The sequence below is a fragment of the Gracilinanus agilis genome, chromosome 5, assembly GCF_016433145.1.
Source record: "Gracilinanus agilis isolate LMUSP501 chromosome 5, AgileGrace, whole genome shotgun sequence".
In the NCBI taxonomy this organism is placed as follows: Eukaryota; Metazoa; Chordata; class Mammalia; order Didelphimorphia; family Didelphidae; genus Gracilinanus; species Gracilinanus agilis.
The window spans coordinates 305,811,048-305,838,094 of record NC_058134.1 but is presented as its reverse complement, the minus strand read 5'-3'; the positions used below and the strand labels follow the sequence as shown (position 1 = coordinate 305,838,094).

General features: G+C 58.3%; 2 protein-coding genes across 3 annotated transcripts in view; one reads left to right on the top strand and one right to left on the bottom strand.

Annotated features, from left to right (window-relative positions):
• TUBGCP6 (tubulin gamma complex associated protein 6) overlaps positions 1-19,469 on the top strand; it is a 25,676-nt gene extending 6,207 nt beyond the window's left edge. Inside the window, exons 4-24 of the mRNA XM_044679814.1 lie at positions 727-900; positions 2,171-2,292; positions 2,850-2,928; positions 3,099-3,208; positions 5,420-5,511; positions 6,364-6,503; positions 7,215-7,364; positions 8,858-8,939; positions 9,043-9,131; positions 9,223-9,338; positions 12,121-12,259; positions 12,621-12,731; positions 13,136-14,162; positions 14,521-14,811; positions 14,910-15,063; positions 15,231-15,372; positions 15,510-15,704; positions 17,012-17,144; positions 17,517-17,730; positions 18,974-19,173; positions 19,270-19,469. Of these exons, the coding sequence (XP_044535749.1) occupies positions 727-900; positions 2,171-2,292; positions 2,850-2,928; positions 3,099-3,208; positions 5,420-5,511; positions 6,364-6,503; positions 7,215-7,364; positions 8,858-8,939; positions 9,043-9,131; positions 9,223-9,338; positions 12,121-12,259; positions 12,621-12,731; positions 13,136-14,162; positions 14,521-14,811; positions 14,910-15,063; positions 15,231-15,372; positions 15,510-15,704; positions 17,012-17,144; positions 17,517-17,730; positions 18,974-19,173; positions 19,270-19,361 (3,852 nt within the window). The 3' untranslated portion in view covers positions 19,362-19,469. The remainder of the gene's footprint in view (positions 1-726; positions 901-2,170; positions 2,293-2,849; positions 2,929-3,098; positions 3,209-5,419; positions 5,512-6,363; positions 6,504-7,214; positions 7,365-8,857; positions 8,940-9,042; positions 9,132-9,222; positions 9,339-12,120; positions 12,260-12,620; positions 12,732-13,135; positions 14,163-14,520; positions 14,812-14,909; positions 15,064-15,230; positions 15,373-15,509; positions 15,705-17,011; positions 17,145-17,516; positions 17,731-18,973; positions 19,174-19,269) is intronic.
• SELENOO (selenoprotein O) lies at positions 19,460-26,957 on the bottom strand. 2 transcript variants are annotated; one of them, XM_044679816.1, is made up of 10 exons: positions 26,556-26,957; positions 26,251-26,459; positions 23,619-23,822; positions 22,767-22,947; positions 22,097-22,227; positions 21,735-22,012; positions 21,501-21,651; positions 20,423-20,608; positions 20,174-20,330; positions 19,460-20,091 (listed from the first exon to the last, which is right to left on the bottom strand). In XM_044679816.1, the coding sequence occupies exons 1-10, from the start codon at positions 26,916-26,918 to the stop codon at positions 19,921-19,923; spliced, it is 2,031 nt and encodes a 676-aa protein (XP_044535751.1). In that variant the 5' UTR covers positions 26,919-26,957; the 3' UTR covers positions 19,460-19,920. The 2 variants fall into 2 exon arrangements, with proteins under 2 accessions (XP_044535751.1, XP_044535750.1); XM_044679815.1 differs by having other exon boundaries at positions 26,251-26,957.
• Between the last annotated feature and the right edge of the window lie 90 nt (positions 26,958-27,047).

Below are 27,047 nucleotides of genomic sequence, written 5' to 3'. Positions count from 1 at the left end.
CCCCACTTCGTCCCTGCCGCTTGGAGTTTCCTCCTGTTTTATGCATTTTTAAGAGTTCCAGCAGCCCTCTTTTCTTTCTCTTTTTTCTGGGGGTGGGCAACATTGTGGCTCCCCCCACCCCATCCCCATTGCCCCTCCCCTAAAGCTATCGATGTGTATCCTGGAGAAGAAAAAATTGAGGGTAGGATGTGGCCACTGTCTCCTGTGGGGACTGTCCCAGCAGGGGTTCTGGATTTGAGAAGAACTGAACCAGGAGGCTTCTGAAACCCCTCCTTGCCAGGGGGTGGAAATTCTGTTTTTGAGAATATTTTTGACTCATTTTACATCAGTTGAACTTTAAAATGGCTTTTCAGAGCTTAATTTAGCTTTGTATTTTCTGTGGATCTTCCCTTGGTGTGAGGAGGGCTCAGGGTGGCCTGGGGGTCAGGAAGGGCAGCTAAGGAGAAGGACAAGGAGTGTTCAGAAAGTTCCTTTTGAGGCCATTTTTGGTTGCCCTGAGAGGCTAGCTGTGGGGGGCAGTGGATGGAGTCAGGAAGGCCAGAGCCCCAACCCTGTACCTGGCCCTTCTTAGCTGTGTGACAGACTCCCTGAGTCTGTGTTTCCTCCCCTGTAAAACTAAGGTCCCCTATAGCTTAGGATCCCCTCTCCTGAGGCTGAGGGCACGCAGTGGGGTGGCCTCCCCTCCTGGGAGCTGGGTAAAGGCCAGCTCCCCTCCCGTCTGCGCAGGCCACTCAGGTGTTTGAGGTGAAGCCAGGGGTCTACGTGTCGGGAACGTCTCCGCAGAACATGAGCAGCCTTCTGTCCGAGGTGGCCGAGTACGGCTCTCACTACACCCGTCTCAGTCACTTTTCTCTCCAGCCTGTTTTGGACTCCTCCTACAACAAGGGCCTCGTGTTTCAGGTGGGTGTGCCAGCCTGGGGGAGTGGGGGAGCACCCCCGTTGGACGGGAGTGGGGAGGCCTGCCATGATGGGTGTTCACACTAGGAAGGCTGCCTCCGCAGGCCCCCCGGGAGGGGACCACACCTGGGGTCTTATTGAGGCTGGGACCTCCCCCCACCCCACCCCACCCCACCCCAGAGGTCACCGGCTTTGTTCCTTGAGAGGAGGAACGTCCCCAAAGATGCAGAGCCCGAGGGGCATGAGGTGTTCCCGGGCTCCCCCAGGTGGGGATCTGGGAGGCGAATGAGTGCCTGTGGCTGATGGCCACCAGGAAGCACACAGGGGCCTCATGAGATACTCTGGGACCGCGGCAGTACTGCCAGGCTGATGATGCCCCAAGCCTGGCGTTTGAATGCTGAGACATGATGGGGATGGAGGCAGGGAGAAAGAGGGGCTGGTGCAGGCAGGAAGCCATCATCCAGGCCAGGGTGAGAGGGGCTGGGAGGGGGCTTGGTATTCTTGGGGCCGTTCCTCAGACCTCGATGACCCTTGGCAGGTGGCAGCAGCAGCCCTCTCTGAACATTTCTTGTCTTTGCTTCTTCCATTGCTTACCCACCACGTGGTTTCCTCGGGGGCGCTGCTGCCCATCCCCAGGGTCCTGCATGGAGTGAGGCTCAGTGGAGCTGCTTACCCTGAGGGTTGTGGGCACCTGTGGGCCCTGTCTGGCCAGCCCTGGGCACTTCAGAGTTGGGTTTTCTGAGGCTTCATTTCTGGACCAACGTAGTGGCTTTGTTAGCAGTTTGGAGCTGCTTTAATCAAAGGCTGCCCTCACTTGGGTACTGCTGTTGTGAGAGATGGTTAGAGGAGGGAGCAGCCACAAGACAGAATCTGGGGGTGAGGGAGAGAGGAGAGGTGAAGAAGGTTAGGAACTTGGATGACAAGAGGGCGAGTAGTGTCCACAGAAGAGGGGAGGGTCTGAGAGGGAAGATACCCATCCTGGGCAGGGCAGAAGGTTAGGCCAGGCGGTCAGAGAGAGAGAACCTCAGCAACCTGGCTTTTTCACCTGCTGGTGCCACTTGGCACTCGTGGCTGCTGGACAAATCCTGTTCAGATTTCTGGGAAACTCGGGGCACTCCGACCTCACCTCCGTGTCCTGCTGTTGTGCTTCTTGTCAGCATCTGACTTGCTTCTTGAATGGTGGGCATGTTTTGCAGTTGTGTTTTCATGGGGGGTCCCCAGGGTGGCCGCACTCAGAGCCACCCACTAAGTTCATACCTGTTTCTCCGCACAGGCTTTTACAAGTGGTCTACGGAAGTATCTGCAGTATTACCGAGCATGCGTCCTCTCCACGCCACCCACGTTGAGCCTGCTGACCATCAGCTTTCTCTTCAAGAAGCTGGGACGCCAGTTGAGGTGGGGCTCCCCCCAGGATGAGATCAGAGGACTGTGGGGACCCAAGGCAGAGCCTCTGCTCACCAACACCCCCAGCCCCAGGACACCCTAAGGCAGGCCTGGAAAAGGCAGAGGCAGTGGCCCATCTATCTCTAGCAGAGTCTGGGCTGGCAACTGTCCAAAGAATTAAGTGCTCGGGCCAGGGCACTGGTGACAGGCCAAGAAGCCTGCTGTTCTGCCTCTTGTCAGCATCTGACTTGCTTCTCGAATGGTGGGCATGTTTTGCAGTTGAGTTTTCATGCCTTAGGGTGTCCTGGGGCTGGGGCGTTGGTGAGCAGAGGCTCTGCCTTGGGTCCCCACAGTGACTCCATAAAAGACGAGTTCTTGTCCGGCTCAGAGAGGCCCTGCTTTTAAGTCCCTCAAGTACAGAGTGGGAGGGAGGCGGCCCGAGCCCAGCCCCTCCTTTTCCACAATTCCTCGCTATGCTTCCTCGAGGGCATGTGCAGAGCCTGCTGGAGGCCAAGCTGGCCCGAGCCCCTGCCAGCCCTCCAGGGTTGATGTGGGCTCTCTCCCTTCAGGTATCTGGCCGAGCTCTGTGGTGTGGGCACTGCTGTTCCTGGGCTCAGTGAGGGAGGGACCTGGTCCTCGTTCCCAACCGTGAGTGCTCTTCTAAGTTCTCCCCCTGAGCTTCGTCCCGCTGGGATGCTTGCACGGGCCGAGGGCTGAAAGGGGAGGCCGCTCGCCAGCCACCGGCCTTGCTCGCTTCTTCAGAAGCCTGCTTTCCCACATCCTCCCTGGAGTGAATGAGTGTGTGATTCCTTCTTCAGGGAGTCAAGCTGCTGTCCTACCTGTACCAAGAGGCCCTGGATAACTGCAGCAATGAGCATTATCCTGTCCTGCTGTCGTTGTTGAAGGCCAGCTGTGAGCCGTACACCAGGTGAGCCCTGGGCACGAGGTGCGCAGTAGAGGCAGCGCCATCTGTCATGGCAGCCGTTCGGGGCACAAGGACCCTGGCTTTATGGTGTTTTACAGAGATGCCTACAGAGCAAGTGATGGGGGCTTTGACTCCAGCCCCTCCAGCAGCCTTGGCCTATGCATGAATCTAAAGCTTCTCTCTCCTCAGTCCCCTGCAGTGCGGTGCTGCCTTGCCAGAAAAGGGGCAGAAGAGGCAGGTTCCCTCTCCTCCTCTCCCTGACCTCCTCTCTTCCTGCTAATTCTGCTCCTCTTTCCTTTCCTCATTTTCCTATCCCTTCTCTCTCTCTCAGTCTCCCCCTCCTCCCTTTATTCCTTTTTCAAAAAAATATGATTTATTTATTTATTTTTTAAACCCTTGTACTTCGGTGTATTTTCTCATAGGTGGAAGAGTGGTAAGGGTGGGCCATGGGGGTCAAGTGACTTGCCCAGGGTCACACAGCTGGAAGTGGCCGAGGCTGGGTTTGAACCCAGGACCTCCTGTCTCTAGGCCTGACTCTCACTCCACTGAGCTACCCAGCTGCCCAATATGATTTATTTTTAAAAAATTTGAATTCCAAATGGTCTCCCTTCCTCCAGCACCTCCACCCGTTGGAATGTGAAGGTCTGGAGGTGGATGGTATTTTTCACCAGATGTCCTGGATCTTGGTGTTGTTGAGAATAGCCAAGCCCTTTACCGCTGATTATCGTACAGTATTGCTGTTACTGTGTACAAGGTTCTTTCTCCTGGTTCTACTTATTTTACTCTGCATCAGTTCATGTAGGTCTTCTTGAGTTTTTCATTTCTTTAAAAAATTTTTTTTAATTAAATTAAACTAAATTTTTATTTTTAAGTATTTTTCCACATTTCCATGATTCATTTTCTTTCCCTTCCCTCTTCCCTCCCCCTCTCAGAGCCGACAAGCAATTCCACCGGGTTGTACAAATGTTATCTCTTGATACCTATTTCCGTATTATTCATTTTTGCTAGAGAGCCATCTTTTAACACCAAAACCCCAAGTCACAGACCCATATATTCATGTGATAAGTGATGTCCTGTGTTCTGCTTTTACATTTCTGCTCCCAGAGTTCTTTCTCTCATTTCTTAGGTTTTCCTGAAACCCTCCTGCTCATCGTTTCCTGTGTGTATATATGCTTATATATGTGGCATGTATCTTATACATATATGATTTTATATATTCGCATGTACAATCTCACGTGTCTTACATATGTAATCAAACACAATGGTATTTGGTTGCCATCATCCCCCACAACTGGTGCGGCTATTCTCCATTTGATGAATAGCCCTTTGATGTCCGGTTCTTTGCCACCACAGAAAGAACTGCTGTCATTATTTGGTATTTCCCTTCTGTCACATTGGCCAGTCTGAAAGGTCTGAAGGGGTACTTTAGAACTGTTTTCGTTTGCATTGTTCTAATCAAGAGTGATTTAGAGCAGTTTAGCTAGCTCAGATTACTTGGGAAAAACTGCTTGTTCGTATCCTTTCACCATTTACGAATTCCTCCTCCCCTTTGTGACACAGAAGAACTTCAGCTTCTGGGAGGTTATGCCCGGGGCAGGACAAGTTCTCCCAGTCCAAAGAAAGTAGGACCCAATGGAAAGAGCCCTGGCCCTGGAGTCCAAAGACTTGGGTTCCAATTCTGCTTCTGCTGCTTCCTGCCTGGGTGGTAACGGACAGTCACTTCCCTCCTAGCTTTAGATCTAAGTTTAATCTAGCAGGTGTCTGCGTCTGAGGCTGCACTATCAAGGGTGATGAGCTTCCGTGCCAGGCTGCCTGCAGGGCTGAGGGGGTTTCCTAGTCATGGTCTCCTTTGAAGACTATCTGCCAAATCTTAAGAGTGTTGGGAAACCTCCTGGTGGATGGAGGGATTCCCAGGTGGCATCAAGTCAAGGAAAACCTTTGCTTCTCCTGTGCCTTCCTCCTCCAGGCCCATTCAAAATAAACGCAGCTTCAGGTTGGCTGCAAAGGCCTGCTGTGGGGAGGACATTGGCCATACAGACCTGCTGGGCAGCCCTAGAAGTAGGTGCAGTCTCCTGGGAGGTCTGCCAGTGCCTGAAGGAAAAGGCAGGCCTGCTCCTGGTCCCCTTGCCCTCGGCTCCAGGCTGCTTCCTGAAGGTGGGGACAGGCATCCATCTAGTATCCTCCTGGACAGTCCTTAAGAGCTTCTCTCCACAGGTTTATCCATGACTGGGTGTATAGCGGTGTGTTCCGTGACGTCTATGGCGAGTTCATGATCCAAGTCAACGAGGAGTATCTTAGATGCCGTGGTATGTGAGCTGGCAGTGGGGTGCACACACGTGTGTATGTGTGTTCGTGTGTGTGGCAAGGCCCCCTCGGATCTGTTTGGGAGATCCCTGGCCCAGATTTGGTGGTGTGCATGGCAGTGCTCAGTGGGCATGAGATGGGCGTGGGCTGGGGCTCCTTGTTTAAGATCCTTGGAATGTCTTAACTGGAATGGTTTTTGAGGGATAGGGACGGGGGCCACGTGGGGAAGGGGATAGTTCTTCTTACTGTGCCTGCTCAGACCCCATCCAGAGTGTTGTGCCCAGGTCTAGGTCCCTCCTTTAGGCTGCAGAGGGTCCCTGGAGGGTAATCAGAAAAATGAAAGGATCAGGCGTGTGCCCGTGGGCTTGCCAGGGTCTGAACCAGCAGGGAAGAGAGAAAGGGCCTGGAGTGCAAAGAAGGTTTGAGCTGACTAGAGCTGTCTCCAAGGATTGGAAGAGGCTTGTTTTGCCTGGCCCAGGAAGGATGAATGATCAGACTTGATAAAGTCTAATGCTGAGTCTGCTGAGTTATTTGGTCCCAGTGTAGAGTCCCCAGAGACAGGGCGTTCCCCATTGCCAAAGAACTTAAAGCAGGGCCAGATGGCCCTCGGGTGGGAGGGGTGGAGAATGGTAATTCCCAAGGGGACTCCTGTCCAGGGAGGACTTCATTAAATAAATAACCCTGGCCCCTGAGCTCTCCAGTTCAGTTTGGTCCCTTGCCTGGGCTTTGTATAGCTCATGGAGTAGCCCCTGTGGAGGTGGATGGGCACCCGCTTCGTCAGTGGGTTCTCCCTGGGCTGCTCGCTGATCATACTGTCGTCCACCTCTTGTGTCTTGACTGTGTCCATCTTGTAGATAAATTTTATTGGACTCACGGCTACGTGCTCATTTCCAAGGATGTGGAGGACTGTGTCCCTGGGTTCTTAAAGCACATTGCCAATGATGTCTACATCTGTGGCAAGACCATCAACCTGCTGAAGCTGTGCTGCCCCCAGGTGAGTGCTGGTGGAGGGCTTCTTGCATGGTTGTTCATGGGAGACTGCTGCCTGCTGTACTGAGATGTGCCTCCCTTGCCCCCAAGGGTGTCAGGGCTCTCTAGAGACCCTTGGTGGGCTGGCAGTGGTCCCACCTTCCCTCAGGGGGATTGCCTGAATGGCACCAGATGCCATTGTTCATGGACCTGGCCTGGCTGCCCCTCTGAGCCTGATTTTAAATGGGCTGAAGAAAACTAGGAGGGCCCAGGGAAAGCTACTAAAGGGGAGAATGGGTGAGGGAAAGGTTAAAGAACTGTTATTTAGCTAGAAGAAGCAGAGAAGGAGAGACCTACTTCAGATGCATGATGGAGTGGTTTGATTTCCTCTGCCCTACCTGAGGACAGACAAGGGGAAGTTATCTCAGTTCCTTGTGAGAGAGTTAGGGTGCACACACGAAAGGCCGTGGCAACTCAGCAATTAGACGCTGGCATGTCCCCAAGTGGGCTGCTGAGGTGGGATACCTGTTGGCTGGGCTTGGGCCTTCCTGGCCCAGCCACTGGATTCCTTTGGACTCTGGGAAAGGCCCTTTCCTGCTTGAAGCTATGCCTCTTCCCTTCTGGTTCAGACCGTGGCAGGCCCACGGACACACTCCTGCATACTGTCGAGTCTGAGTGGGTCGGCCCTGTGTAGTGTTAGGGGCAGAGGAGGTCATGGCGCTCTCTCCTTGTGCAGCATTATATCTGCTGGTCTGATATCCCTGTGCCCCGCATCTCGGTCATCTTCTCCTTGGAGGAGCTGAAGGAGATCGAGAAGGACTGTGCTGTGTACGTGGGGCGCATGGAGAGGCTGGCCCGCCATAGTGCCGTGAGCAAGGAGGAGAAGGTAAGCTGCCGCCTGTGGGAGGCTCTGGGAGGGGGGAGCAGGGTTTCTGCCCTCAGCCTCCTCTGGCCCTTGGACCACCCTTCATGCAGGAACCGTGATGACTTGGAAGCCTCTCGGGGCAGTGACCCCTGGTCAAGCTGCCCCTGATGCCCCAAGGCACTCACTTTTCAGCCGTGTCCTCAGGACAAATAGCCTGCTTCCAGTTGAGGTCAAGGCTCAGGTGATTCTAGTGGATGTTAGAGATGGGGTTAAGCTTCTCCCCATCATGGCTTGTCTGGACCCTCCCAGAAGGAAGGACAGGCCTCGTTCTGAGCCTTTGTTCCCAAAGTGAGGGGAGACAGCACTGGCAGGAGCTAGGGAAAGCTGTGCCTCTGCTTCGAGAAGCCTCACTGCAGAGGCTGTCAAGCACGATGGATTCAGGTGCTGGACAGCCTCGTGAGCCCATTCTGGCTCCGTTTCCCTGTCACGTGGCCTTTGGGCATTTACGCCATTGCTCCAAGCTTCGGTTTTCTTGTCTACAAACTGGGTACGGTAAACATTGTCTTTGAACCAAGTCTTTGGCTTGGTGCTCTGCAGGGCAGCCGGTGGTTCCGCAGAGCTGGCCCTGATGTGTCTAGGCAGAAAATCCACTCACAGCAGAGTAGAGGGCAGCCCCGTCCTGCCTGGGCCTGCTGCGCACAGGAAATGTGGCCCTTGGAGGGCTCCATGCCATGCCTAGTGGTGAGATCCTGAGGAGATGGGCAGGGGGACTCAAGGGGGGCCCTTGGCTGCTTCTGTCCCTTTCAGAACCTCAGGCCTAAGGCCCAGGGACTGTGTGGAGCCTGCTGTGGGCCTGATTCCCTAGTAGTTTGCCTCCTGGTAAGATGGGTGTTCTGGCAAGATGATTTTTCAGGACTGTCTCTTTGCAGGTTTGATAGGAAACTAGATTTCTAAAGGCGCATAAAGTCTTTTATAGGCTATGGATATTCTCATAAATTCTTACAAACTGAAGTCAATTATTTGTCCATTTGTCAGTCAGTTTCTAATATTCAGAATCAACAAACTCCCAGATCTGGGAAAAGTAGAAATTGGTGAGTCCAGAAAAACACTTGTAAATGACAAATAGTGAGCGACGTTTGGGTTGTTGGAGTCTGGCTTTGGGAGAGGAAGCATAACCATGCACACATCCCCAAAATGACGTTGTTATGCGGACGGGACCCAGAATAAGGCCACGAATGGAGCACGGAGATGCTGAGGGAGTGGCAGGACAGGTGGTCCCTGCCAGGGGGGAGGCGAGGGGTGGATGGAGGTCCAGGGTCAGAGGCAAAGGGGCATTCTGAAATTGGTTTTAGAAGCAGAAAAAGCCCCATACCAGAGGGCGATTGCAGAATCTTACAAAGTTGTCTGGAGGGGAGGCATATGTAGGGGGTCAAGTGACCCCTCTGAGACAGCCTGAAATAGTGACCCAAAGGCCTCAAAGGCAACAAAGACTTGCATTGTTACGTGTCTTTCAGAAATTGCGGATGGAGATCGCCAAACAAGAATTGATTGTCCAAGCCCGGGACACGGCCTCCCGAGTATTAAAAGCCCTGAATGGTAGGCTTCCCTTTGTGCACCAGAAGGATCGCTGATGCTGTGAGTGATCCGGACTGCAGCTGGGTTCGTCTCTAACATGAACATCCTTCCCTTTTCCGGACAGACAGACACATGTCAGAAAGGATGGCCTTGGATGCCAAGAAGCGAGAGCAGTTTCAGAAACTAAAAGACCAGTTTCTAAAGGATCAGGAGGTGAGTGGGCTGTCTTACCTGGCCCGTGCGTTTGGGCTGTGAGCTGTGGCCTCTCCCTTGGGTCACTCGGTCCCCATATCTGTTGCTGTAGCGTCGCCTGGCAGCCAAGCAGGAGGAGATCGATGACGACTTCAGCTATGCCCGTGAGCTGCGCGCGCGCGAGAAGAGACTGAAGGCTCTGGAGGAAGAGTTGGAGCGCAGGGCGAGGTAGGTCTTCCCACAGCTGGGCCCATGGCAGCAGAGCCTCCCAAGGCCATGTTTCGAGGCTCTCCTCATTTGCGGCTGATGTCACCCTTTATGTCTGAATCTTAGATGGATTTCGAGCCTGTCTTGGTATGTGGGGCGACATTTGCTCTAGGCTTAGTTTCTGCCAAACGGCTTTCCACCTTCCCAGCACGGCTGAGTTCTTGTCCCCAAGCTTAGATCTCTGGCTTTATCAAAGACTAGCTTATGGTTACCGTTAGCTACTTGGTGCTGTGTGCCTGGTCTCGCCCACGGAGCGCCCCTCTATTTCTTTGGATCAGATCGTTTGTGGGATTTCCGCTTCATCATTTTGTTTGAAATCTGCTACTGCCGCGTCTCCTCCTTCACATCTCCCTCGAGCATTCTGGACCATTTCTTTTTCCAGACGAATTTTGCTATTCCTTTTTCTAGTCCTACTAAATGATTCACTGACTAACTACATTCCCTGGCGTAGACCTGCCATTTTTATTACATCGGCTTATCCTACCCACAAGCAATTCATATTTCTCCCTTTGGTTAACTGTCTTTGTTCATGTTGTTCTTGGGTGTGACGAGGCAAGTAGATTCCCAAGTAATTGTATGTTGTCTTGCGGTATCTCTTCCTGCTGGGTTTTGTTGGTAATATATAGAAATGCTAATGACTTACATGAGTTTATTTTATGTTCTTTAACTCGGCTAAAGTCATTCATTGTTTCACCGAGTTTTTTAATCAGTTCCCTGGGGTTTTGCTAAGTAGAAGTCATATCATCTGCAAAGAATGAGGTTTCTTCCTCATGGACTCTTCTTATTCCTTCTTGTCTTATTGCTAGCGTTTCTAGCACAAATCCTTGCTTCTACTTCCCATTTTAAGAAAAATTCCCTTTATTCCTGTTTTCTAGTTGTTGTTTTTTAAACCCTTACCTTCTGTTTTAGAATCAAGTTTCCAAGGCAGAAGAGTGCTAAGGCCGAGGCAATAGGGATTAGGTGACTTTACCAGTAGCTAGGAAGGGTCTGAGGCCAGATTCGAACCTAGCACCTCCTGTCTCTAGGCCAGCTGCTCCGCTCTAGTGCTTTTAATAGTGTTGTATTTTTGTCAAAGCCTTTTTCTGCATCTATTGAAATAGTCATCTGATTTTTATTGTTTTGTCCTAATATTCAACCAGATCTGCATTTCTGGTATAAATCCTACTTAGACATAACATATGATCTTCATAACATATTGCTGTAGGGGCAGCTGGGTAGCTCAGTGGATGGAGAGCCGGGCCTAGAGACGGGAGGTCCTAGGTTCAAATCTGGCCTCAGCCACTTCCCAGCTGTGTGACCCTGGGCAAGTCACTTGACCCCCATGGCCCACCCTTACCAATCTTCCACCTATGAGAAAATACACCGAAGTACAAGGGTTTAAAAAAATTAAAAAAAGGAATTGGATACTATGATATTTGGTACATATATATTTAGTATTGATATTACTTAATAGTCTATGCTACCTTTTTTGCAATATGTAAATTCCCTGATTATCTTTTTTTAAAAAATTACATCTATTTTTGCTTTGTCTGAGATCATGTTTGCTACCTTTTCCTTTTTCACTTCAGGTGAAGGAGTACATATTCTGCTCTAGCCCCTTATTTTAACTCTGTGAGTGTCTTTCTGTTTCAAGTCTTATAAACAACCTGTTGTTGTATTCTGGTTTCTAATCCGTTGTGCTTTCCACTCCCATTTTATGGGTGAGTTCATCCCATTCGCATTTGTACTTATGATTTCTAATTGCAAATTTTCTTCCTTCTTATTTTCGCCTATTTAATCCTTCTCTCTTTTTGTCCTGTTCCACCTCAAAAGTCTGTTTTGCTTCTGACCACTGTCTTTCTTTATCCAGCCTCCCTTTTTATCAGTCCCGACTACTCCTACTTCACTCTTGGGTAAGATAGCTGAGTCTGTCCTTCCCTCTTTGAATCAGTTCAGATAAGAAGGAGGTTCAAGCATTTGCCCATCAGCCCCTCTCATTTTCCCTCCCCTGTAAAAGTTATTCCTCGCCTGCCTCTTTTTTTGTGAGAAAATTTTCGTCATTCTTTGCCAGAAGCCCTGCCAGGAGCTCCACATGTCCTGGGAAGTGGATCGATTTAGCTGAGAGAGAGAGAACCGGAGACGCAGAGGAGTTATGGAAGCTGTTCTGAGAACTTCCTGTTACATCTTGATTCTTTATACTTTTTTCTCAAGTGCCCACATGCTGGCAAGATTTACATTTTTTCTCCCAACAGAGAAGGGCTCGAGGTCACGTACAAATTGGCAGGCAGAGTAGTTCTTCATGTAGATTCCATTTTAGTCTAAACAGAACCCAAGGCTACCGAGACGTCGTGTTACCCGTCATTATTTCGATGAGAGCCCTGCAGGGTAGTTCAGTGAGAGAACCGTTACCTCTTTGGACTTAAGTTCGGCGTGGCAAAGTAGTGAAGCAAGAAAGTAAAAGTACTTTGACTTGCCATGCCGGGTCCTTCCAATTTCTGAGACACAGAGAGAGCTTAAAGCAGCGTCTGCTGTTCTGTTGAGGGTATGAACGATTAACTCATTAAATGCTGGTTTAGGGGATTTCTATAAGGCCCTTCCAGCCTCCAACCCTCGCCTTCGAAGGCCTGCTTCGATGGCCCTGTGGGCCCCCTCCCACCCCGTCCTAATCCACATTTTCGGAGCCACCCGGTCTTGGGCTCCGAGAAGCTCCTGGCTTCCGGCCGCCTTTCTCAGGCCGTCTCTGTCCTCGCTCTGTCCCTCGCAGGCAGGACCTCATCGACCATTACAGCAAGCTGTCCGAGGAGGCTGCCCGCCGGGAGCAGCGGGCTCTCTGGAAGATCCAGCGGCACAAGCTGGAGACGGCCCGGCTGAATTTTCTCTTGGAGGACCAGAAGCACATCCAGGTAGCATCGAGTTGGGAGACTTGAGGCAGCCAAGGGAGGGGTCGGGGGGGCTGGAGGGCCCGGAGGCATCAGTCTGTCGGTCCTCTCGACGTCCGTACGACGGGCAGAGCAGGCCTCCTATTTATCTCGTGGGACTGTCGTGAGCCCATCGGCGAGTCGTGCGTCGTCAGTCACTGCCTGAGCCCTGCTCCGCAGCGGGGGCCGAGGGCCGGGCGCCACGAGGCCACCTCAGACCCTCCCACAGAGAAGCTGGCGAGCCCCGGGCCTTGCCCGGCCGGCTCGGAACGCCAGCCTGCTGGACGTGAGGGGGACGCGGGGCGCCCGCCGAGCTTTGGGCTGCTACCGGCCTCCTTTATTTCAGGAGATGCTTCAAAATGCCTCTGAAGGGAAGCGCAGGGAGAAGCTGGACATCCTCCCCGGCGTCCATCCCCCCGGACACGCGGGGGCCTCGAGAGGAGACGCCAGAGCGCAGGTGAGACGCCTGCTGCCGCCTTGGCCTTCAGGCAGGTTTCAGGAGCTGGGCCTCTGCCTTGGCAGCACCCCCACTGTTCACGGTGCCCCCGTCTCCCCGCCTTGTCTCCTTGGGCTGGGAAGGCCTTTGGCCTTGAAGGACATGCCCACGGATGCCGGGCCACCCCTCCAAAGCCAGAAGGGCTTCAGAGAGCCGGGTTGATGACAGGCTGTTTGGGGGTGCTGGGGCTAAGGGGAGGGGGCGGGGGATCCCCAGAGCCTGGCTCTGTGGGAGTCTCAGCACCAGGACTATCCTTCCTTTGAGGCATCCCTGTGAATTCCTTCTGGGTTCAGGGGACTTTGTTTTGTCCCGGACCCCCCTCCCCCCACCTCCCCTCCACGTCCAGCCCCTGAATTCCATTCCAGGCTGGTCAGTGCTCTGAGGGGAGCCCGGAGAGCGTGCGGGAGCTGCTGCCCGCAGGGGGCAGCTCGTCACCGGGTGGGCCGGAGCCACAGACAGAAGGCCCGGAAGGCCGTGCCCTGGGGCCAAGGAGAGAGGAGCTGGAACCGGAGCCGGAACCAGAGCCTGAGCCGGAGGTCGGGGCTGCGCTGTTCCCCGGATCCGGCCTGGACATGAAGGATTTCTTGCCGAGGCCTCTCCCAGAGGAGCCGGGAGCCTCCCCGGGCGCCTCCCCGGCCTTGCTGGAGGCCGCGCTGCAGACCATCTCCATGGAGCTGCCCCCAGGGGGGCCCGAGGAGCAGCCGCAGCAGCTCTATGACTTCACCACCGTCCTGCGCCCCTCCGCCACGGCCGAGGCCCCCTCTCCCTCCCGGGGGCTCCCGGCCCCCAGGGACGCGCCCCGGCCCCGCTGGAGCCTCCACGGCCGCAGCCCCGAGTCCGGTGTCCAGTTTGGCCTTCCGCCTCTGGGCGCGATCCCCGAGCCGGAGGCCCCGCAGCCTCGGCCCAGCCCCGCCGGCGGCCGGCCCCGCTGGAACGTGGAGCCCCGAGGGCCGGTCCGCAGCCACGTGTCCGAGAGCAGCATCCCCCTGGGGGCCTGCACGTCGGACGTGGTGCCTTCCCGGCCCCGCTGGAACCTGCACGGCCACGCCTCGCTGTCCCACATGAGGATGGGCGACCTCGCTGTGGAGGCCGAAGCCCCCCGGCCGCGCCGCAGCCCCTTCGGCCACGCCTCGTGGTCCAGCCTTCGGCTGGGTCAGAGCGAGCCGCCGCCACCGCCGCCGCCCGCGCCCAGGCACGCCGCCCCCGCCGCCGCCGCCTCCACCATGCAGTGGTTTCTGTACAACCGCGAGCTGGGCTGCCCCGGCCCGGCCCGGCCTCCTCGGGGGGACGAGCCGCCCCTCGCCTCGGCGGACGGACCCGCCGCCCCGGCCGCTGAAGGCCCGGAGCCCGCCCTGAAGAGGACAGACGAGCCGGGGGATGGGCCCGCCGTCGGTAGGCACCCCCAGAGCCCCTCCTGGCCTTCCACCACCGGGGGGGGGGGCAGAGCGCGTTCCCCTGTTTCAGGCCATCTCGAAGGCACCAGCAGTGCTGCGGCCCTTCTCCGGCCCAGTTACCAATGGAGGCGGCCCATCCCTCGTGAGAGGGGGGGCTGGCCCGGGATGGACAGGCAGACGGGGGGCTGGCCTGGGACAGATGGACAGACAGGGGGGCCATCCTGGGACGGACAGGGGGGCCTCCAGGCTCGGCAGCGGCCCAGGAAGGGCCTGTGGGGTGTAGAGCCGTGTCTGAAGCTGCCAGCCTTGGGGCGAGGACGGGTGGCCTGAGCAGGGCGTCCCTTTGGCTTTCCCAGGGCCGGCCGTGACCAGTGAGGAGAGCGAGGAGCCGCCCCCTGACCAGCCTCTCGGGCCGCAGCCGCTCGGGGCCCCCGCGCAGGACTCTTCTCCCGGGCACCAAGGGGAGCCTCAGCAGCCATCGCCCGCTGCCGCCCCCGCCGCCTCCCCAGGCCCTGAAGAGCCCCAGGAGGGAGGCCAGGAGGGAGGCCAGGAGGGAGGCCAGGGCTGCGGCCGGGAACAGGCCTACCTGCGGGCCTTGTCTGACCAGTACTGCCTCGAGAAGTACCAGGACAGCTACGAGCTCATGTGTGAGTGGCCGGCGGGCGGGCGGGCGGGCAGCCACAGGAGGGAGGCTTGGGCGGGGGCTCTGTCGGACGAGGCCGACGCCGTCTCTGGCCTCTCGCAGCAGAGCCGCCCGTGTCCCACCTGCTGCGCCACGTCATCCCCAGACCCTTCTCCTTCCCCCCGGATCCCCCCGACGAGACGTCGGTGCAGCTGAGCGAGCTCCTGACCCTGCCCGTGCTCATGAAGCATTCCATCACGGCCCCGCTCGTGTCCCAGTACGTGTCTGCCGGGGGGAAAGGAGGGAAGGGGGGCTGCGATTTCCTCTGGCTGTCCTGGGGGAATGAGCCGCCCGTAGAGGTAGTGAGCTCCCCATCCGTGGGCGGGTGTGCGGAGGGCTTCTCTGGGCCGGGCTTGAGGGGGACGCTGCGGCTTTCCCGCTCAGCGTGTCGCTGGTGAACAAGGCCGTGGTGGATTACTACTTCGTGGAGCTCAACCTGGAGCAGCACTTCGAGGCCTTGCGGCACTTCCTGCTCATGGAGGACGGCGAGTTTGCGCAGTCGCTCAGCGACCTGCTCTTTGAGAAGGTACCTGGGCTGGGAGGGGGCCCGAGGCCACGAGGCTTCCTGGCAGAGGGGCTCGGGGTACAAGGTGGGCTGGCCTGTGGCCTGAAGCTCTCCCCGCGGTCCGCCACCACAGCCTCCCCTCGGCTTGCCTCCCGCAGCTGGGCTCCGGGCAGACCCCCGGGGAGCTCCTGAACCCCCTGGTGCTCAACGCGTTCCTCACCAAAGCCCTGCAGTACAGCCTCCACGGGGACACCAAGCTGGCGGCCAACCTGTCCTTCGCCCTCAAGGACCTGCCGGACGCCTTCGCCTCCAACGCCCCCGGCGCCCTGGGCTGCCTTGAGCTGCGCTACAAGGTGAGCGGACGGGCTCGGCTCCTTCCTGAGCAGATTTACTGGGCCCAAATGCCATCCCTGCGGGGGGAGGGGGCCGAACCAGGCCTTGCCCTCGGGCACTGCCCAGTCTGTGCCCTCGAGGGCTTCCTGGAAGCTGTCCTGCCTCTCCCCTGGGCTGTCCCGGGCACGGTGGGGAGGATCCCCCTCCTGGGGCCACTTTGTGGACGGGGCTTTCTGTCCCCAGCCGGCCTGCCAGGCTGCACCCGCTTTCTGCCAGCCATGTTTGAGAGTGACGCTTGTCCAGGCCCGCCCGGGAGCCCGGGGTGGGTCCCACTCCTGGCAGCTGCGCGCCTTTGCTTCTGTGCCCATCTTGTGCCCGAGACTGCCAGGCCCCAGCAGTCTTGACTTCTGGTGGTTCTTTTTTCTGACTCGTTCTTGGCTAGGAGATGGCACGGCCCTTGGCCAGACTGGGCAGCATTGGCATTCTGGCCGCAGTGGCTCAGCCGCTATTTCTCCAAGGATTTTAGGGTTCTGTGATCGTGTTCATAGTTCCTGTGTGGGTCTCGGCAGGGGGCTTCTCTGTGTCTTCCCGCTGACACTTGTTGGGGACATACAGAAATGCTGCTGCCTTGGGGGGTTATTTTATGCCAAAGCAACGCCAACTAGTTCTTGAGTTGATTCCCGGCTTCTCGGACCACCTTCAGGTCATCTGCAGAAAGCAGCGTCTAGTTTGTGCCCTTTATTCTCATCCCTCCTGCGGCTTCTTCCGTCTTATGGCCCTAGCTGGCATTTCTGGTGCGCTTCTGATGGGGGAATCCTGGGCCCCCCGCTTCCCCTCGCTTCCCCCTCCCTTCCCCCGGTTCCCCTGCTTCCCCCCGCTTTCCCCTCGCTTCCCCCAATCTTCCAGGAACGCTTCCGGCTCATGCTCGGGGCGCACCATGCTTGCTCCCGGCTTCGGAGACGAGCCATCGTTTTAAGAAAAGCTCTGGTCATCCAGCGGTCGGCCGAAGTCATGCTTTGGTTGCCCTGAACTCCCGGAGCTCCCCGGCCTCGCTACAGTGCCGGCCCTCACGATAGCATTGCAGGCTCCCCGCCGGTGTTGAACGTTTTTCATCGGGGCTCACAAGGGAAACCGGGCGATGGTGTTCTTGTCCCGACTTCCCCCTCGGTGGGGATCAAACAGGACCCCCGACCCGCTTTCACACAGTGTGTCGTCCTGGAGTTCCTAGTTCCCTAAATGTGGGGTAGAAGCGGCTCGGAGATGCGCCGGGCCTCGGGGTTTCTCGGGGAGCTCGTGGGCGGCCCCTCACGGGTTGTGTCTCGGGCAGGTGGACTGGCCCCTCAACATCGTCATCACCGAGAGCTGCCTGAGCAAGTACAACAAGATCTTCTCCTTCCTGCTCCAGCTGAAGCACATGATGTGGACCCTGAAGGACATCTGCTTCCACCTGAAGCGCACAGGTAAGGCCCCGCCCTTAAGCCACATCCGCGCTCTAAGGGGAAGGGAAGGGAGGAACGTGCCCAGGAGGAATGAAAGGAAGGAGAATCCTTGCGCCGCCCCAGAAGAAACGCGACAAAGATTCCCCAAGGGAAACCCCAGGTGGTTCCCCAGGGCGGTCTACCAAAGGTCCAAAGGCCAACCGCTCTGCTGCTGTAGAAGGGAAACCTGGACTGCGGCACGGTGCAACCAGCCAAGCTCCCAGCGTTGGGGAACGCGGCGCCCCTTCCCTGGGAAGCCTGGGCTAGACGAGCTTTCCCGGAGCGGCCGAGGACGCCTCTCTGCGCCCTCCCGAGGCGGGGCTGCGGCTCCCTAACGTGCCTCTGCTCCCTCAGCGCTCGTGAACCACGCGTCCGGCTCGGTCCAGTTCCGCCAGCTCCAGCTCTTTAAGCACGAAATGCAGCACTTTGTGAAGGTGATCCAGGGCTACATTGCCAACCAGATCCTGCACGTGACGTGGCGCGAGTTCGGGGATAAGCTGTCGGCGGTGAGCAACCTGGAGGAGATTCACCGCACTCATGCCGAGTACCTCAACAAGGCCATCTTCAGGCAAGAGCGGGCCGGGGGGCTTCCGGGGGGCGGGCGCCGTGGCCGGCCACTTTCTGTCCGTCCAACTGGATCATCTCCGCGAGCCCCGGGAGGAGGCTGCCGCAGGGGTCCCCTCTCACAGCGGAGAACACAAAGGTGGACGGGTCACCAGGAGATGGCGGAGGCGGGATCAGCACTTGGGCCTTCCTGCCTTGGGTCCAGTGTGGATCGGGAAACATTCCCCACTTCAAGGGTGCCATAAAGGGGGGGTGCCCTGTTCAGTGGCCTGGCACAGAGGGCAGAAGCAGCGAGGGGGCTTCAGGGTGGTCCGCAAGCCTTTGTGGAGGGTCTGCTTACTGTGTGCCTGGTGGGGGTCACACAGACAACATGCAAAAAAAGGTAAAACAAGCCAGAGAAGGGATAATTAAGTGACGAGGCCCTGGGATTTAAGCAGGGAAGGCTTCCTGTAGGAGGTGGGGTTTTTGTGGAGACTTAACGCCAGGGAGGAGGCTGGGGTCGCTGGACCAAAAGGAACGGGTCAGAGAGAAGTGCAGGCCCCCCGGAAAGGGAGGAGGGGGTTGGCTGCTCCCACGAACAAAGTGTGTTATCACTCCTGGAGGCTGTGAGGAGCCACGGAAGGTTAAGAGTAGGATGTGATGGGACCCGGCAGCTGGTGCAGGCAGGAGGGGGCGGCCATGGCAGCCTGGGGGTGCCCCTGTGGCTGTGTGTACAAGGGAGGCATCGCAGAGGCAGGGCAGCACAGAAGATGGTCCCAAAGCCCAGGGGAGATGGGGGGGACCAGAGGGGTCAAGGACTACGAATATGAAGAAAAGGACGGCGAATCTGGTGACTTAAGAGACGAGGACACGTCTGGTGGGAGGACAAGCCAAGGCCAATCTGGACAGGGCTGAAGGGAGAGAACACGGAGGGCAGAAGAGAGGATGAGGCGGGTTAGTGGGCCTGGGGCTGCCTAGCTTATAGTCAGAGGAGGCTAATGGGGGCCTCACCTGGGAGGTCCGAGAAGTGACCTTAGTGGCACAGAGGAGTGGCCTCGAGCCTGTGGGATGAGGAGGGCTTTCTGGGTTGGAAGTGGGGAGGCCACGGGAGCCCCAGGCAGCAGGTCTGGGCAGAGGGGGAGCTGGGGGTCACCAGGCTGAGTGCTCAGCTCGTGGGGCACAGTCATGGCAGGCGGACCTCAGCCCCTCAGGTGGCCAGCGGGCTCAGCTTGAGGAAGGCCTGAATGGCAGCCTGTCCCCCACTGCAGGGGGCTGCTGACGGAGAAGGCCGCCCCCGTGATGAACATCATCCACAGCGTCTTCAGCCTCATTCTCAAGTTCCGCGTTCAGCTCATCTCCCAGGCCTGGACCTACGATGGCAGCCGGCAGGTGGCCGTGCACCCCAACTTTGCCCTAATGCAGCAGTCCTACAGCACCTTCAAGTACTACTCCCACTTCCTTTTCAAAGGTGAGTGCCCCCACCCTGCTGTTCTAGCTCTAAAAGCCTGGGGGTAGCCAGGGAGCCCATGAGAGGGAGGGCCTTGATCTGGCATCTCCCCTACAGTGGTCACCAAGCTGGTAAACCGAGGCTACCAGCCCCATCTGGAAGACTTCCTGCTGAGGATCAATTTCAACAACTACTACAAAGACAGCTGAGGCCGGGCCCCGGCGGCACCCCTCTGCCCCCCTGTACACGGTGGCACACAATAAAGGGTCCCACGCTCCCCCTCTGCCCCAGCAGGAGGGAGCCGGGAGTCCATCAAAGAGACCTTTTATTGGGGGTTGCAGGGAGGGGGGCTGCACAGGCGAGGCACCTGAGGACGGTCCAGCAGGGAAAGCTTTCCTGGTCCTGAAGAGGTCAGGGTGGGGCTGCGGGGCCGTCTGCCCTGCCTGGGGCCCTCCCTTCCCCTGCTGGCCTGTGGCCTACCCCCGGCGGCCTGAGGGACCTGGCAGTCGGGGAGCAGCTTCTGAGAAAGGCAAAGGGAGGGAGCTGGGGGGAGAACGGGGACAGTCTGGGAGTTCGGGCTGCCGAGTCAGCATCGGACAGAGACGGGTCAAAGGCGACTGGACGTCTCTGCCTTCATGGAGAAACAGGCATTCGGGAGGCCCCAAACGGGCCGTTTCAGGACTCGGTGGTGCCCGAGGGAGCCTTGGAGACTCTCCCCGGCCCAGAGCCAGCAGGTCCTGGGCCAGAGGGAGAAGCCCCGCAAGGCCGCTACGAAGATCACGTCACACACAGCTCGGCGGCCCACAGGGGCGGCTTCCTGCTGTAGGCCAGGCGGCTGCTGGCCTCCCCGCTCTGCGCCGCGGCCGCCTCGAGCCCATCTGCGTTGTCCTCCTGGGGCTCCCCGTACGGCTTCTCCAGCAGCTTCAGCACCCGCCGCACCTGGAGAGGAGGCCGAGAGGTAGGCAGGTGGCGGGCCGGGAAGGACCCCGGGCGGCGCCTTACCCCTGCCCAGCCGGCGTACCTCGGAGAAGTCTCCCTGCTCTGCGGCCTCGATGGCGTTCTGTGCCATGTAGTTCCTCAGGACAAAGCGGGGGTTGTTGGCCCGCATGACTCGCACCCGCTCCACATCCCAGCCGCTGGTGCTGCTGGCGCTCTGCCTGTCCCTGTCAAGCCGGGCTCTGCAATCACAGGTGGGGAAGCTGGGCCTCGTCCCTCCCCGAGCCAAGGGCGCCGCACAGGACCCCAGAGGTGCCCGGCCGGCCCGGCCTACCTGTATGCCTGCAGCCACGTGTCCCAGCGCTCGCGGTTGCGCCCGATGAGCTCGGCCGGCGACAGCTCCTGCAGCTTGGACGCCTGCTCGATGCGCTCCAGCTCCTTGGTGACGCTCGCCTTGGTGCCGATGAGCGCAAACAGCTGCGGGTTGGACTGCGCCAGCATGAGCATCATGGAGAGCTGCCTGGGGGAGGGGAGACGGGCCCATTGGGGTGTGCCTCAGCCCGGGCTTACCCCACCATCTGTCTGTCCGTCGTCACGTGCAGCTGGCTGAGGTTGGAGAAAACCAGGGAACGGGCTGCCTGGGCCTTCCCGTCGGACCCCAGCCAAGGCCCAGAGCCTCGGGCTTTTAGAGAGAAGATGAAAGCCGGGTGCCTCCCCCCCTTCACTGACCCTGCCCTGTCTGAGGTCCCCCCAGCTCCACCTTCCCTGCCTCCCATTCTCTGCTCCCCCATTTGTCCTTTCTGAGGCATTTCCTGCCTCCAGGAAGCCTTCCTTGAGCACTTCTTCCTCCCCTCATCACTCTGGAAGCTGTCACTGGGTCTGTGGCTCCCCACTTCAGGGCCAGAAAAGGGGGCACAAGCCCCAGAAGGGAGGTTCTCTTGCCAGCACGCTCCCCCCCCACCCCCCAAGCCGCTCATCCTGCCGGCAGACGCCCCGTGGATGGACCTCTCTCCTGGGAACCTGCAGCATTTGAACTCAGATCCCCTGATTGCACTGCGGGGCCCAGACCTCAGAGCCACAAAGGCCCGAGTTCAAATCAGTCCTGGCCAGGCCACTCGCCTAACCTCTCCACCTGCTTCAGCTTTCTCATGTGTGAAACGGGCCAAGCGCTAGAGAAGACGGCAGAAGATAGGTCCTCTTCCGGGGTGCCCCAAGCTCACAGTTGGGGTGCCGCTGCAGCATCGGTAGAGCCCGCTGTGTACAGATGGGGTCTCACTGGATCTTCACAGCCACCCTGGGAGGGAGGCTCCGTAACCCCCATTTTACGGATGAGTAAACGGAGGCAGGCAGAGGGAAGCGCCCCAGCCAGGGTGCGCCTGAGGCTGGATCTGAACTCGGGTCTCGGCAGTTACCTGGGATCCATCTGTGGCCTGAAGGCCAGCTTCAGCTCCTCCAGGGAGGCGCACTGCTGGGCCAGCTGCTCCATGAAGTGGGCCTCGCGGGCGGGCTCCAGGGCCACCGAGAACGCGCTCAGGAGGTAGAAGGTGTTGGTGAAATCGGCCCCTAGAAACCAAGACGGGGGCGGTGGGCCGGGCCGTCGAGGCCGCAGCCCCCTCCCCGGCCCCCGGAGCCCGCTGGCCGCTGACCCGTGAGGCGCATCGTCTCCAGAAGGGCCGCCACCAGCTCCTGGTCCTCGTCGAGCTGCAGCTGGACCAGGCCCAGCTTCTGCCTCATCTTGTGCAAATAGCGCTTCTCGAACTCGGCGTCGTACTCCTCCAGGACCGGCCCGCTGAGCTCCGAGGGCAGCTCGGGCACCAGCGCCTCGGCCAGCTTCTGCAGGTTCCACTTGCACACCTCGGGCTGCTTGTTGTAGGCGTAGCGGCCCGTCGTGTCCGAGCTGTTGCACACGTGATCGGGGTCGTACCTGGCGGGGAGTCACAGCGAGGCGCCCCGTCATTGGGGCCCCCGGGCCCCCGCACCCCCAGACGGCCATGGGGGGGGGCCTCACCTGTCCATGAAGCCAAAGGGCCCGTAGTCGATGGTGAGCCCCACGATGCTCATGTTGTCCGTGTTCAGCACGCCGTGGCAGAAGCCCACACACTGCCAGTCGGCCACCAGCCTCGCCGTGCGCCGGGTGATCTGCCGAGCGCGGGGAGAGAGTCAGGGCCTGCCCGGGCCCCTGAGGGTGGCGGCAGGCCTGGGGCTGTGCCCAGTCAGAGGGTCATCGGAAACGGTCACTCGGACACAAACTCCCCAGAACGGCACCTGGAGGGCGGCTTTCCCCAAAGCTGACCTTGGAGAACCCTCCCTCGAGCTGCCCCACGTCCGGCGGCTCGGCTGTATTTACTGATGGCCAGGCTGCCCGGGCGGTGCCTAATAAAGGGCTGCTGCAGGCTTTCGGCCTCTGGCTGGGGAAACAAAACCGGCTCCGGCTTCTGTCTGTCTGTCCGTGGTCTGTGCTGGTGGGTCCCACAGAACGCTGCCCCCCACCCTCGGGCTCCGGCGGCTCCCCGGGGAGGCCAGTGGGAAGGACCCGCGAGCAGCCCGAGGTTGTGCCAGAGGCCTGCAGTGGGTCCCCAGGGTCGGATGGCCCAGACGATAAGACTCACAGAAACCTGGGGAAAGGGTTTGTCCTTCACCCCGAGGACCCCCGGAGCCCCCCTCCCCAGCCTGCCTACCTCTCGGAAAAAGGCTAAATTCCTCTGCACGCTGTTTTCTGCGTAGGCCGCCTGGATCTCTGGGTAGAAGCTGCCAATCACGTAGTCGAGCATTTGTATCCGGATGTCATTCCGACCCACGCTAGGGCCCTTCCGCCCAGTGTGTTCATCAGGAGGCTTAAAAATCTCAAAGGAGCCGAACCTGGGAGGAGAGAGCAGCCTGTCAGGAGGGCAGACGCTCCCGGCGGCTTCCTCGGCCAGGACGGAGCTGGGACGCTGCGCAGAATCGGCCTCCTTTGTTTTATCCGGGGCACGAGGCACCTCTGACAGCAGGCTGCCCGAGGAAGCCCCCTTGGGGCACGGGAGCCCTCCCTGGTTACCCCCTTCAGCGTCTGTGCCAAGAAAGCCGGGTGGCCATGCTGGGCAGAGCAGGCCCTTAGCGGCTCCTTAATTAGTAATGCCTCCTCGCCGTCGGAGGCTGCCAGGCTCGTGCTGGCCGGCTGTCTGATGGGCACCCGCTCTGCAGCCGGCGATAAGGCAAGGTCCAATATCAACCGACCTCATTACGCTTTTCAAGCCCTAAGGCTGGGTGTTAAATTCTTTACCAGCCAAGCTTGCAGAGCATCCCTGCCCACTCCATTAGGCGTCCTCAGAGGCTCAGTGAAGTAGGCGTCCTGGGCCCGGGGCACCCTCGGCAGCAAAGCCAAAGGCCTTTAACGGTGACTGGTCCTAACCAGCTGCATCCCTCAGGGCCACACTGGAGCTCCCCAACCCCTTCCTAGCCCGAGCCCCCTCTTGTCTTGGGAGGGTGGGCACAAGTCCTTGTGGGGAGCCTCCCTCTCTGCCAGACCCCAGCCCGGGCCTCCCCTTTACCTTAGGAACGTCGAGGCTATCCGCAGCACCACGGCACAGTTTTCATATTTGGGATTGCCGTCGTAGTAAATGTCCCGGATCACTTTGGACTCCGAGGTCACGCACGAGCCTGCCCGGGTGGTGGGGATGCCCAGGTGGAACATGGCCTCGCTGCACAGGAATTCCCTTATGCTGGAACGCAGAACTTTACGGCCATCAGCTTGCCTGAAACCAAAGGGATGGTTGATCCCAGATGCCCTTTCTGACAGCGGAAAGGACCCATCTCATGGCAGGTTCTCGGCCACCTCCGCTCAACAGAGAGCAAGCCTCTGAGCTGGGGTCCAGGCTAGAGTCCGACAGCCACGGCCAGTATTTATAATTTAAAATGCCCATCATGCAAAGCCAGACACCTGGGGCACCCCTGCCTGGTTCAAACAGCAACAGAGCTGCTGTGTGGTCTGCGGTGGATGGACGGACTTCCTCCATAGAAAACCAGGGGTGGGGTGGCATCTTTTCAAAAACATCCAGCAAAAATGTTGTTACAAGGCCTGAAGGCAAGGTGCTCGGTGGGGAGAGGGGACTCGGACATATGGCTCAGCTACAAAGTCCAGGTACCTTAATGCTTGAGCCTCAGTTATCTGAGAAATCACTTTGGGATGATGCCAGAGGAGGGAGGCCAAGCGGCTGAAGTTTCATGGCTGCCCGCCCACTATAGTGAATGGCACTGCCTGTGAGAGATAACTAGGCCCACTACTTATTTATCCTTTGCTTCAGCTTTTCTCCTCCTCCTCCTCCTCAATGATTTTGGAGCGGCTCAAAACTGCCCAGTCATGCTGAGACCACAGAGGGAGAATAAATGTGGAAGTCACCCCCGTGACATCTACACAGAGATGCCTCATTGGTTAGAGTAGAAGTGAAAAGGGTGAAAAGGGTAACGTAAGCCGGTCCTGATACTTGGCAGGCGAAGGTAAAAATAAACTCTTGGCCCTTGGTTTATCTGCACCTGAGACAAAAGGACTTACTTTAACTAGGTGAGATTTCAACGTCTTAAACAAGAATCTGGCAGCAGCTGCTTAAACTAATCCTATAACAGCCACCCGCTGGCAGGCAATCTTCCAGAAAACCTAAGTGAGCTCTTGGGCTTTGGCAGAACTGGGGCCGCCATCAGGGTCCATTATCCAACCCCACATCTGGCCAGGGAACAAACAGCAGCACCGTGAGGACCCCCAGCTTGTTCTCTCCCCCCATATATCTCTTTTACGGGCTAGGGAACAGTCTTTTAGAGGAGAGCTCCCACCCCCAGCCCAACACAGCAGTTAACCCAATTATAGCCAGGTTTGGAAACCAGCCCTCCGTTCCTATGGTCTGGGTGCTCACAGCCTATTTGGGAGTCAGTAGGAGCAGCCAGAGCTTTCAAAACCCAGGGCCGCTTCCGTCCTATGAAGGGGCCTCTAAGGAGGGTGTCTGGAAGGAGTCACAAGTTTCATTGGTAAAATGTCAAATGGATGGAAGGCCAAGGATCCCTGCTGGAAAACTTATTTATGAGACCAAGTGGACCTTTAATCAGAAAAGACAACGCCACTACAATGGTTTCCCGTGTCTGTCATGATTTAGAAAGCACTTCCCCCAAAGCAGGACATATCTTACAGAAAAGGAAACTGAGGCCCAGGCCACATAGCTCCCTTCAAAGTGGCAGACCTAGGGCTGGAATCTCTCAACTCCAGGTGTCGTGCTCTAAAGCAGTTGGGGATTTGAGGTTCTCCAATGCCTTGCCAGCAGAAAGCTAGTGTTAGAATCTGCCTGCTGGGCGAGCAGCAGCCTAGTATGGTTGTTTGAGTGTAACTGAACTCTTGAAGGACAGACAGGAGGAGGTGAGAAGAACGTGCACAGATTGGATTTGGGAGAAGGCCAAAACCAAAACATCGGTCATGCAAACCTTCATCCTGGGGGTAAAAATGTGCCCCCCCCCCCCAACAGTCAGTGCCCTCCTCCAAATGGCCCACCCAACCCTCTGCCTGAGCCAGAAGATCATTCTGTGGGGGTTCAGATGTTGGCAAGGAATGTTGTGTCAAAACAAAATAGCTGAATGGCCTTGAGTTCACTGCCCTTCTGGACATCAGGTTCCTCCCCTAGAGGGCCTCTGAGGCTCCTCGGAGCTCTTGGAGCTCAGTGCTCTCAGGACATATCCCCTCACTACTAGTTCTGTGAAGGACAAACCTCGGGTACCAGGGGGAGGTCTATGCAACACAAGGCCTAGAAGAGGGCCTCATACGAGACCCCCCCATTCCCCAGGAAAGCTCTGCAGAGCTCCACGGGCAGAGTGGGGCAAGGAGGGCCCCTTGGATTAGAGGTGGCAGAGGAGAAGCGGGCTCCTGCCCTGGGGCTGCTCTAAAGTGCTGACTATCTCAGTTGCTCCTAATCTCCCTACTCTGCACCCACTAATGGAAAACCAGAAGACAAACCTGGACCCCTGGGGCTGAAGGGGAGAAAGCAGAGGTCAAGGCCTTGGGCACAGCAGGGTTGCGGGAGTGGGAACTACTGGGAGGGAGGGGGAGAGATGGGGCACTAAGAAGAGGATGAAAAATCGAGGCCTTTGGGGGGCAGCAGGCAGGGGTGGGGCCGCAGCCCCTGGGCGGGTTGGGGGCGGGCTCACCGGGAGAAGGGCGTGAGACCGGATCCCTTAAGCTGCAGCTCCCAGCGCTGCCCGGCGGCACCCAGCACCTCGCCCAGGTATACAGCGGCGCCGTCGCCCAGCTGCCCTGCGAAGCTGCCGAACTGGTGGCCGCAGTAGCAGTGTGCGGCGGGCTCGGATCCGGGCAGCAGCGCGTTGCCACTGAAGTAGAGCTCTAGCTCGGCCTCCGCAGGAGATACCCGACGGCGGCGGTGACAGGAAGGCGCCTCCCCGGCTTCCTCCGGCTGATCCGGCTCCTCCTGGTCGCTCCCGCTCTCGGGTCCGGCTTCCAGTGGCGGAGGTGGGTCGAGGCCAAGCAGGGCCAGCGCTGGGGCCGAGAACGCCACAAGACGCGGCTGGCGCAGTGGAGAGGGCCGCACACGGCTGAAGCAGGCGCCCGGCACGGGCCTCGGGGCCGAGTCCCCGCCAGGCGGCGGCTCCTCCACAGGCAGGGCGCGCAGGGCGCGGTTGTCGAAGCGCAGACCCGAGAGCCAGCGGGGGGCGGCGGGCGGCTGTGGCTGCATGGCAGGTGGTCCCGAGGACTGCGGGCGCAGGCCGGGCCTAGCAGTCCCCGGGGGTGATAACAGCAGCGGCAGCAGCAGGTAGCTTGGGCGGCGCAGGGCAGCGGAGCGAGAAGTGGACACGGCCATTCGCCTAGGCCGCCCGGGCGCACTGCGCTGTCCCGGGGCCCGCCCCGCGCTGCGTCTTCGGCCCGTGGGCGTGGCTCCGCACCGCAGCCAATCCGGGCCCCGGACCTCGTCGCTATCTGGCCTGGGGGC